The sequence below is a fragment of the Cornus florida genome, unplaced genomic scaffold, assembly GCF_030987335.1.
Source record: "Cornus florida cultivar Cherokee Brave unplaced genomic scaffold, ASM3098733v1 CherokeeBrave_3.0.0_Hap2_Chr05, whole genome shotgun sequence".
Taxonomy (NCBI): domain Eukaryota; kingdom Viridiplantae; phylum Streptophyta; class Magnoliopsida; order Cornales; family Cornaceae; genus Cornus; species Cornus florida.
Window position 1 is genome coordinate 112,764,040 of NW_026775575.1, and position 12,646 is coordinate 112,776,685.

General features: G+C 38.5%; 1 protein-coding gene across 1 annotated transcript in view; it reads right to left on the minus strand.

Moving 5' to 3' along the window:
• The window catches only part of LOC132308660 (putative callose synthase 8), a 51,001-nt gene that overhangs the window by 20,141 nt on the left and 18,214 nt on the right, over nt 1–12,646 (minus strand). Inside the window, exons 13-17 of the mRNA XM_059806814.1 lie at nt 12,397–12,519; nt 12,188–12,305; nt 9,854–10,182; nt 393–445; nt 237–297 (exon numbers count right to left, since the gene is read on the minus strand). Of these exons, the coding sequence (XP_059662797.1) occupies nt 237–297; nt 393–445; nt 9,854–10,182; nt 12,188–12,305; nt 12,397–12,519 (684 nt within the window). The remainder of the gene's footprint in view (nt 1–236; nt 298–392; nt 446–9,853; nt 10,183–12,187; nt 12,306–12,396; nt 12,520–12,646) is intronic.

Sequence of the window (12,646 nt, forward strand, 5' to 3'; positions counted from 1 at the left end):
GATCCTCTGCTGTAGCGTGTCCCGGATGTAGCGTGCCATAGAGTTTTTCAATGCACTTAAATGTAATGGTTTTGATGTTGAAATCTAGAACAAATGTGTTGAAACCCAATTTAAGTGCTTTGAAAATCTCTACAACAGGGACCAGCTACAGCAGAGGATCCAGACGCCAAAAGGTAATACCTAGTGTGAACATTGTAAGTTGTAGCGGAAGTATAAGCTATAACATAATTACTCACCTCAAAGTTGTAGCTAAATGAGAACTTGCTTAGCAATAACAGCACCCAAAACAGTGTGTACCTGAAATAACACAAGGACAGACCTCAAGAAGGGATCCAGAAAACAAAACAGGAAAATGGACCAAAAAAGCTTTTATAACAGGGACAAGGAAATACTTCAAAAGGGAGGCTTGACTTTCTTGCATACCTCGTCCAACAAATAACCTGGGCTACATGGTGCAACAAAATTTAGAAGGAAAATTTAAATAGTTCAGAATCAACAATAAGTCACAACTATAAGCATCTTATATCCATGACAAAATACGACACAGTCCAGCAAAAATATTAGAAGATGAATGTTGGGAACCTAAAAGAGAGACTTTTATCGATTATAAACTAATAAAGAATCATCTGAAAAATCATAAGTGCCCCATTATTTCAATTCAGATGTCAATAAAACACGTCTCTAGAAAGTAATAACATATACTTTGTCATTCAAATTACTTGATGGAGTCTCAGATGACTAAAGAAAAGAGAGAGAACTATTGTATAGAAATCAATTTTCTGCCTTCTAGAGATAGCAAAGAAATCCAACAGGCTTTCCAATAACCCAATCCTCAAGAGTTACAATGACAGATGGGATTAGAACCAATGTTCCGTGGGGTCAAGTACTCAGTCGTGGCCATCATATTCTTGATTGGACATTCCTTTTCAGTATGCATCAACAAGTTTGTGACTAACAGATTCCATACATATGGCCATGTCTCTTCATTTCTAACACAAGTACTCTGCACAATTTGAAATTCCCAAGTACTAAATATCAAGGTTTTCTTTTTCATACCCATACCTTACTCCCATAATGGTGTAAGACATAACTAAAAGTAAAAAAGTTTTGTTTACTATTAATTGGATATTGGGTGATAATTTAAGACAGACTATGGCTTTAGAATTTGTGAAGGCAGAAGAGGGTACTAAAGTGTCTAGATTTTGTAAGCTGTACAACCTGAAGAAGTAGAATTTCAAGACAACAATGATTTCAAAGTTTGAGATGTTGAATTGCCTAAAGTAAGGGAGAGGATAGAGTTGTGGAAGTAGAATATTAGATTACATGTAGGACTCATAATGACCTATTGTGATTTTATAAGCAAATTCAATACCGATAGGAAATAAAAGAAGTAGAATCTAGTAACCACCCATGTAATTGCTTGGGCATCACATCTGGTACTAGGGCTGCATTACATTATCCTGGAGTATTTCACTGCTGTTGGAACATTTTGTAGAATGTGCATGGCTATACAGCTTGCTAGTTGACAACCTTGAAATAATAAGATGAGGCACTTCAAAATTAGGAAACTTCAGAAAATTTTGACATGTCAAATGGGACCTAAAACTCTAGCTGACCACAAATTAACAAAACTAAGCACATCTACAAACAAAAGACCCATGTCCTAAGTATTACAGACAATGCCTACAAAATATGAAAATTCAAGATATGCGGACAGCTCAATTGAAGTCAAGAAAACTCAGAAAACTGAACCAGCAGAATACAACCTTAAAGGAAATATGAACTAAGATTTCATTCGAGAATTTAGCTATGAAAGATCCAAGTGAGCTTCGCATAACTTGATGGTAAAGAAGATAAGGATTGGGCTACAACATCCTTCTTGCACCTGCTTTTAGACCTTTAAAGACAAATAGCATTGTTCTGATCACTGAGATTTCACATTAACTTTTTCCCAGTGTGGTTTCTACAGACCTTTGCATTATGATAACCAAGTGGAACCAATATTATCATTGCCAATGCTGATTAAAATAATAAAGCTTTTTCCTAAGTAGAGTTGAATTATTAGAAGCCCTTTTTTTATCAGCTGCAGCATGTACTTAACCTGATCCAAAGCATGCAATTCTATGACAGGTGCTTTTTCCATGCAGCCCTTTACACTTTTAGTGAAGGTAATTATAGTACATTGAAGTTGAGTACATCTAGCAAAAAGAATGGACCTCGTGTAGCTACATCATTTAATAATTCGTAAACTAAAAACCGAAGACCCCATTATCCAGTGCTGATCCAGCCAATACAGCGTTCCATAAGGGATGGATTGGAGAGATACATAACCCTTAGCAATATTGGCACCAAGTGACTGCTCTTAAACTCAAATCCAGGCTAGAACACTCTGTAGTCCAAGTTTGTACTACCATTCCACCATGACCAAGCAATTCAATGTGTATAGATGTAAGCATGTTGTAAAGAATAGAAGCCGCGCTGAATATGAATCTATCACATCTTCAATAACTTCATACATCCACTTTATATTTATTGCACAAATAAGGCTTCACCATAAACTTTGCTTTAGGCAAAAGATAACGTTTAGAACATGTAATGCCTATGACTATTTGTAGCGGCATTATGAGTATAGCAATAACATGTGGGCACAGAATGCCCTCCTCTAGTAATTATCAACTTATAAATATATTTTGTTGAAGTATTGATGCAAATAAAGAATGGTGCCTTGAAAAGCATCTTGTTGTTTAATGAGGTCAAAGTTCATCCTTGTTTCTATAAAAAGTTAATAACAAGGTGTGGAACTACTAAGATAATGTAATACTAATTTAATTGTATATAGTTTTATATGTGCATAAAAAATTAAATTTTTATTGTATTTTTTTCCTTCCATAATTAATAATGATTGAGAGTTATTGTAACGACCCCAACCATATCCAAAGACAATATTGTCGCTTTTGGCTCCCCCGGACCAGAGACTTCCCAAGGGGTCACCCATCTTGGTACTACTCCAGGTTAAGCACTCTTAACTCCGGAGTTCTGGTATGTTCACAGCCATCACGGCTTTAAAACGCGTTGTGTCATAGAAGGGTGTTGAATCTACATATAGCACTTGCCCCTTCCACACCCAGGCGATGTGGGATTGTGCACCTGTAACTCACCCAGTGTGGTAGCCTACTGGTGCCACCTGCACACGCTCACACACACCCGCCCATAAGGTCACCACAATCACCCCCCATTTGGGGCCATCGTCCTCGTTGGCCACACTTCCGGCTGGTGGGTCAGGCTCTGATACCACTTGTAACAACCCCCACCCTATCTAGACACAATATTGTCCGTTTTGGCTCCCCTATACCAGAGACTTCCCAAGGGGTCACCCATCCTGGAAACACTCTAGGTTAAGCACGCTTAACTCCAGAGTTCTGGTAGGTTCATGGCCATCATGGCTTTAAAACGTGTTGTGTCATAGAAGGTTGTTGAATCTACATATATCACTTGCCTCTTCCACACCCAGGCGATGTGGGATTGTGCACCAGTAGCTTACCTAGTGTGGTAGCCTATTAGTGCCACCTACACACGCTCACACACAAGGGCGAACCCAGCCTTTTTGAATGAGGTGGGCTAATTTTGGACTAGACTAACTTTGGACTGGGCTACCATTACTATTTTTTTTTTTTTTTTTTTTGGGCTGGGCTTAAAGTAGTATGGTAAAAAAAAATTTTTTTTTTTTTTGGGTGGGCTGAAGCCCAGCTTCGCCCACCCTTGGATCCGCCCTTGCTCACACATACCCGCCCACAAGGTCGCCATAGTTATATATATATATCAGAGTATTTAGTAACAGAGTGTTAGGTGAAAAACTAAATTAGTGTCTCTAAGTATACAAGTTTTGAAATTATAATTTAATTCATACATGTATTTTTTTTATACATAGACTTCTCGTGACTTTAGGAATTAGGACGTAAGGTATATTAGATGTACCAAACTAATTTAGTTCTAAGTACTTTATTTCGATTAGACTAAACTTTTTTTTCTTTTTTTCTTTTTTTTTTCTATGACTAAAAGTATATATATTAACTTCAACCTTTTATCCTTAAGATTTTTTGGATCAAAATTTTTTATTAATTAAACTTACACCTATAATCACATATATCTAATTATTAAACATCAGAAGACAAATACTATACTGTTCATTGTTTCATCTTTGAACTTGAAATTTCATTTTTGTTCATAATTCAGGAGATATGATAGTGTCTCAAAAGAGTACAAAGTAATCTTATAATTAAAAGGGTAGTTTTGGAAACTACAATCACTTTCTTTTCACTTTCATTCTTTCCAAACTCACAAAACAATATTGTTATGACAAACGCAACGAACCCAAATTGAATCAAGAATCACAACTAGAAAAGTAAACACGCCACACAAAGAACACAAAGATTTATACGTGGTTCGGCAACAGCCTACATCCGCGATTAGGATCTGGCGAAAGTTTTCACTATGTGTAAAATCGGAGATTACAAGAGTTCATCCCCTCACTCTGTTTCTGTATGAATTCTAGTGTCTCTCTCCCACAATCTCTTAAGTCTGAACCCACAACATATGTACCAATTTATAGAGTTACAAACATAATTCCTTCTTAGACAAGGATTACAATCCCTTAGAGGCCAAGACTTGCCAAATAAGAAATTACCTACTAGAATACAACTCTAAAATAGAATCCTAATTAGAATAGGAATTTGAGACACAATTTCCAACAATCTCCACCTTGGCTCAAATTTCATCCAGTTATTTCTTTCGCCGCCTCCAAATGCCCCTAAGGGCCTCAGCAACTGCATATACCAATCAAGTCCAGACAGTGTCTGAACTTGAGTGTAAGAATGACCTTAGTCATCATATCTGCCGGATTCTCTGTTGTCCCAATTCTCCTCACTGCAATAACACCCTGTGCAACCACATCTCTAAGGAAGTGAAACCTGACATCAATGTGCTTGGTCCTCTCATGGAGCATCTGATTTTTAATCAAATGTATGGCACTCTGGCTGTCGCAAAACACAGTCAAATCATCCTGCTGCAAGCCCAACTCACCAACCAAGCCTTTCAACCATATAGCTTCCTTCACCGCCTCTGTAGTTGCCATGTACTCAGCCTCTGTAGTAGACAATGCAACTACGTGCTGCAAAGTCGCCTTCCAACTGATCACACTCCCACAAAGAGTGAAAACATACCCTGTCAAGGACCTTCTCCTTTCAAGATCTCTAGCATAATCAGAATCAACATATCCACTCCCACATGTGTCGCTGCCTTTGTCATAGACTAACCCAACATCTGCAGTGCCTCGCAAGTATCGTAATATCCACTTTACAGCCTGCCAATGGACCTTCCCAGGTCTATCCATGTATCTGTTCACTACACTAACTGCATGTGAAATGTTTGGCCTAATGCACATCATAGCATACATAAGGCTACCAACTACACTAGCATAAGGAACACGAGACAAGTGTTCCACCTCCTCCTCGATCTGTGGTGACAATCGTGCTAAAAGTCTAAAATGGGCAGCCAATGGAGTATTCACAGGTTTTGATGCCTGCATACCGAAGCGTTCCAGCACCTTCTCAATGTATTTCTTCTGTGACAAATACAATCTGCCCGCTCCTCTGTCCTTGTGAATTTCCATTCCTAATATCTTCTTTGCAGCACCAAGATCCTTCATCTCAAATTCACCACTAAGTTGAGCCTTCAACATGTTGATTTTAGACATGTTCTTGCAAGCTATCAACATGTCATCAACATACAGCAACAAGTACAAATAGGAACCATCTGAGAGCTTCCTGTGATACACACAATTGTCAAACTTACTCCTACAGTAGCCATTGCCAACCATAAATGTGTCAAATCGCTTGTACCACTGTCTAGGAAATTGTTTCAACCGGCAAACATGATCTTCCTTTCCCAGAATCTCAAACCCCTCAGGCTGATGCATATAAATTTGCTCTTCCAACTTACCATGCAAGAAAGCAGTCTTGACATCAAACTCCTCAAGCTCCAAGTCATACAGAGCAACCATAGCAAGTAACACCCGGATTGAGCTATATTTCACCATAGGAGAAAACATTTTATTGAAGTCCATCCCTTCCCTCTGTGTATAGCCCTTCCCCCACCAAGCGTGCCTTGCACCTTGCATCTTCCACCCCTGGAATTCCTTCTTTTTTCTTGAAGACCCATTTACAGCCCACAATCTTCTGGCCCTTAAGCTTTTTAACTAGCTCTCAAGTCTGGTTCTTATGAAAAGACTCAATCTCCTCACTCATAGCAACAGACCACTCTGCTAACTCTCCACCTGTGATGGCCTCGTGATAAGAACGTGGCTCATCAATATCCTTTGCCAAACTAAGTGAATAAGCAACTGAATCAGCATGTGAAAACCTATACTTCTCAGATGGCCTAATATCCCTCTTAGGCCTGTCTCTAGCCACACTATACTGCTGCAAATGTGCATCTCCCTCAGCCCGAAATTGCACATGCATGTGAGTTGACCGAACAGGACTATCCTCTAACTGAACCTTTACATGCTCCACCTGCTCACCAACTGCATGTGAAATGTTCCTTCTGCGGAGTAAGCATCGCAGACTTATGAAAGGTCACATCCTTGCTAACAAGTATCTTCTTTCCCGAAGTCTCTGGGCACCATAATCTGTATCCCTTAACCCTAGGTTGATAACCAAGAAATATGCATTTCTTAGCCCTCAGATCAAGCTTCCCCTCATTCACATGAGTATACGCTGGACACCCAAATATTCTCAGATTACTGTAACTTGCAGGAGAACCAGACCATACCTCCTCTGGAGTCTTACAGTCGATGGAGACCAATTCACCAAGTAACTAGCTGTAGAAACAGCTTCAGCCCAAAACGCTTCGTCTAGCCTTGCATTGGACAACATACACTGTGCCCTCTCCTATAGCATTCAGTTCATCCATTCTGTAACTCCATTCTGCTACGGAGTCTTCCTCACTGTATGGTGTCTCACAATCCCGTGAGTCTTGCAGAACTCATTAAATTCCCCATCACAAAATTCCAAGCCATTGTCTGTCCTCAAGCGCTTGACCTGTTTTCCTTTCTATTTCTCAATCAAGGTCTTCCACTGCTTGAATGTAACAAAAGCCTCATTTTTGTGCTTCATAATATAAACCCAAACTTTCCGAGAAAAGTCATCAATCAGCGTCATTATATATCTACCACCACCATGTGAAGTAACCTGAGAGGGACCCCAAAGATCAGAATGAATATAATCCACTGTACCCTTGGTTATGTGAATTCTTGTATTGAACTTCACTCTGCACTGCTTCCCGAAGACACAATGCTCACAGAAATCCAACTTCCCAATTTTCTGACCACCAAGCAAACCCTGCTTACTCAGAACATCCATCCCCCTTTCACTTATATGCCCAAGCCACATATGCCACAATCTGGTAGTATCTGAATCCGGATCCGAGGACAATACAACAACTGAACCCGTGATTGTGCTACCCTACAGAGCATATAAACCATGCTTCTTCAGTCCCTTCATCACCACAAGAGCACCCTTGGAAACCCGAATGACTCCACCTCCAGCCTTATAAGTGCACTCGATGGAATCCAGCGTACCCAGGGAAATCAAATTCTTTCTCAGTTCTGGTACATGCCTGACATCAGTCAATGTTCTCACTATGCCATCATACATCTTGATTTGAACTATATCGATACCTACAACCTTGCACGCCGCATCATTCCCCATCAGAACTTCCCCTCCATCAATAGATCGATAAGAGGTAAACCAGTCCCTGTTTGGACAAGCATGAAACGAGCAACCCGAATCAAGAATCCACTCATCGCAAGAGCTACCGACTGAAATTGTGAGAACATTACTACCATTTGAATCATTACCCTCTGCAATAGCCACACTTTCAATTTCAGAGGATTTTACCTTTCCCTTTTTATGCTCGGGACAATCCTTTTTGAAGTGCCCTTCCTTGTGACAGATGAAGCATCTTAACACCTTCGTTTTGTTCTTAGACTTAGAACAACCTTTGCTGCTAAGCCCTCCTTTCTGATTCGTTATCCGTCTAACAAATAAACCCTCTGCCGAACTTTCTATATTGCCCTTAAACACCCTTTTCTCCAACTCCTTAGAATTTAAAGTTGCCTTCACGTCTTCCATGGACAAGACAGTTCTGCCATACATCATTATATCGACAAAGTTCTCATACGAGGGTGGTAGAGAACACAACAGAATAATAGCCTGATCTTCATCCTCTATCTTAACATCAATATTATTCAAATCCATGATGATACTATTTACCTCGTCAAAATGGTCTTTCAGAGACGACCCTTCGTGCATCTAAAGAGTGAACAACCACTTCTTTAGTTACAAGCGATTCGCAAGAGATTTCGTCATATACCGGGACTTTAACTTCTGCCACAGCCCATCCGCCGTAGTCTCTCCAGCAGCCTCTAGCAGAACCTCATTACTTAAGCACAACAAAATCGTACTGTGTGCTTTCTCCATAACCTCATCTTTGTCCTTGATCTTTTCTGGCAGTGCATCCTTCTCCTTTAGCGCCTTGGATAACCCTTGTTGAACCAACAAAGCCTGCATCCTAACCCGCCACAGGTTGAAATCGTTTCTGCCGTTAAACTTCTCGATTTCCAGAAACTTGGACAACATTCCTACTTCGAACCGAAAGCTCTGATACCAGTTTGTTATGACAAACGCAACAAACCCAAATTGAATCAAGAATCACGACAGAAAAGTAAACACGCCACACAAAGAACACAGATTTATACGTAGTTCGGCAACAGCTTACGTCCACGGTTGGGATCCGACGAAAGTTTTCACTATGTGTAAAATCGGAGATTACAAGATTTCAGCCCCTCACTCTGTTTCTGTACGAATTCTAGAGTCTCTCTCCCTCCCTCAATCTCTTAAGTCTCAACCCACAACATATGTACCTATTTATAGAGTTACAAACATAATTCCTTGTTGGACAAGGATTACAATTCCTTAGAGGCCAAGACTTGCCAAATAAGAAATTACCTAATAGAATACGACTCTAAAATAGAATCCTAATTAGAATAGGAATTTGAGAAACAATTTCCAACAAATATTTTCTCACATTTTTTTTGAAAAATTTTTCTTACTAACCAAATACATGACGGAAACTTGAATTTCTTTTCCTTTCCTTTACTTTCTTTCACTTTCACTATCCATCAAAAATTTCTATCTAACCAAACGGACCCTTAGGGAAGTGGTAAAATGTTATTAATGCTATGTGGATATTCTAAAGTCATCCAAGAGAAATCAAGAGTCATTAGAAGTTATATAAGGTACAGCCCTCTCTCTTCTGTAACAAGTGTTAATCAATATAATTTTGAGATATTATCAGATTATTAACTTCTCTTCAGGTTTTTCCAAGATTTCCCTTTAGAAACCTAGGCTCCGACAGTGATTGGAGTGATTCTAGTCTATCTTACTGCTGTAAGAAGACTTCCATTTCTCTCTGTTTGCTTCAAGTATGCCTTTAAAACTTTAACTGATTATCATTGGCATATGATCATAATTGATTGCTCTGCACTGGAGTGTTCATTGTTGTTTATTGATTGCAAAACATGCCTAGGCAAGAAGAATATAGAGAGAGCCTTTTGCAGATAGTTAAAAGCATGAACATTAAATTACCAATAAATAAATAAAAATACAATGCGTGCGTTTAATAATTTATGAGCATATTATGAGTCATTATGAGCCAGGCCCAGAAACAAAAAAGTTTTAGCACTGTTGATCCAAAAGCATCGCAGAAGGAAATGACCTGTATAAATGAATTTTACCTGTGTCCACCATGACAAAATAGTGCATATATGGCAGTTTGATGTCTCAATGTATCTGCCAACCACTGGTACGAAAAATAGAACCATATTGATTGCATTAGTCATCAAGTAAAATGCAACAGCCACCATGTAGGAAGAGTAACACCATTCTCCAAGCCAGCTCCCATATTGTGTGGAATAACAAGTATATTTTCTTCTAGAGCTAGCATAACAAACAGGAAGAACGATGGTCCATATAATTGCAACAACCACCTTCAGCACGTGTTTTAGGATTTGAGAGAAGTCTGTTGTGAATCTAGCCTTCCATGTAAAGGCGATGTCAAGAAGAGCTGCAAGACCAAACATTTTTTCAGATTTCTGTTGGCAAGAAACACCCTTCTTGATAACACATAATAGTATAAAACTGGAGCATGGACTTCCCCAGTGGGCTTAACTCCCGATTTCTTAGACAAGGCCACTTGGGAAGCCCCTTGATGCCACTGGAGGTGGCAATAATGTAATGAAAGAAGTCTAAAGATTCAGCTTTCAAGATTAAAAACCTACCAAGCATTTCTATTTACGCTAACTGCCACCAAATCAAGTGCAACAAGCCACAAATATACTAATTAAGGTATCAAACACATGTAAGGCACAATAGTGATAAAATAGATGGCACTATTTTCCTCACTGCAGTTCCTTCAATATCACTAGTAGAGAAAATTACTAAAAACACCACACAATTTACCAAGATTTTCTTAAAACAAAAAAAAAAAAAAAAAAAAAAACCAAAGGAAAAAAAAGGGAGCAAATCATCAAAATTATATCCAAGCAACTTCTGAATCCAATAGACAAGCATTTTTTTTTTTTTGCACAATTAAGTAACAAAATCACAATAAAAGTGCTTCACATTCAATAGGATACCCAATCCTCAAACACTGGAAACAACCTCTTGGCATATGAAGGCTTTTACAGTTGTCTATGACTATGCAAACAAATTATTGTAAAGCAGCCAAACCTACTCCAGATGAATGCTTTAGTGGCAGATGAACATTCGAAAACCTTCAACATTTATTGTATCACCAATTCTAATAATTACAGCCTTCAAACAATTATGAAGCACATATACAGCCAAGAAGAGAAAAATAATAACAGATGACCAGTCCAAGAAGAAAAAAGGACTTTCTAAAAAACCATATCTAAACAGTAAGCTGTACTAACAAGAACATCAACAAGACAATAACAGGTCACAGTTCAAGAAGAAAACAGACTTTATAAAGAGATAAAACGTCTAAAGGCAGAGTGCATTGCAGTGACTGAGGAAGTGAAGAAGCTATTTGGTTGAGAGGTTTGGTTAGTAATCTAGCTTACAGTAGAAGGTGACTATTGTCCACTGTGACAGCTAGTGCGCAACATATTTGACCAAAAATAGAGTAATAATGAGAAGACCGAAAAAGATTTATGTCAGATATCGCTTCATCTGCGGGGTCATATCTCAAGAGATTATTATAGTGAAGAAGATTGTTATACTAAATAATCCAGTAGGTATGATGACCAAAGTATGTTCCTGAATTTGGGTTAAGCACTGCTTTAACTTAATTAGTCTATGCAACTTAGTCTTGGGGGGACCTTTGTGGAAGGTCATGAAAGAATTAAGTTATTTTATGAGGCTTGATAGAATTCATGCTAAGGAGGAGAGATTGTTTTTTTTTTTGGGTGTCATGACCCATTTGTTCAATTCATGCACGGTGTAATATGGATTTCTCTTGTATTTTAGATTTAAGAATGCAAGGACCAAATCTGGGGGTTCTGACTTCTGAGAGAGAGAACTCATTGTTACAAGGAGGGTTACAGTTTTGTGAGTTTGGACAGCCACTTTCTTGTGCTCTCTTTGTCCTCGTAGTGATTTTTCCCCATCATTTTGGTCAGTGGACGTCAGCTTAAATCACATAAATGTTGTTTACTTTGTGTACCATTGTTTTGGTGTCCTTCCCTATTTCATAATCATATTGATCTCCGATCTCATATTTGTTGCAACAAGAGCAAATGAAAAAATCAGCCTTGCAGTTCCTTCAAAATAAATAGACCTAGCTATTATCACTTGAGAAAAACCATCATTCTCTTGGACTCTGTTAGGCTTACTCTTTCCTAGTGTAGCACAAAGATAACTGTCTACAACACCTTCCTTGTAACTGTGAACTTCTACATTACCTCTGTCACAACAAAAGAATTTCCGGTTCTGCAGTCATAATATTATCATGACGAAATAATCAGAGCCGCAATTTGTAGTGAAACAACATTCTACTAAATTTGTTTTTTTATAATGAGAAATTACTGAAGTGCAAAACATAACCACACCTTCTATGAGTTTAAGAATAGCAGATGTAATGAAGATGCTCATGATATCCTCAAGTACAGTTGCTTCAAATACTTGCAGGGGAGATTCCAAATCATGAGATGCCATAATTATCATTGCCTATGAAGCAACAAATAGAGTTCAGCTTCCCAGCCAAATTATTAGAAGAAATAATTTTTTAAGTAAACAGATTTAGCATTTTAGGTCACACCTGAAGGGCAAGAATAAAAAAGCTCCACATCCTCTCAAAGCTCCTGAAAATCTGCCAAAATGTTCGGATTTCCACAAAAAATGTCTTTCCTAACCATTTCTGCTCCCCTACTTTTGTGGTAGCCTGAAAATCACCATGAGAATAATAAACGAATTTTGGAAGCAAACATTATGGGAGAACAAAAACATGAGAACAAAGAATCACAAAAATATAAGCAGGAAAAGCAGATTGTCTTGGTCATAGTGCAATA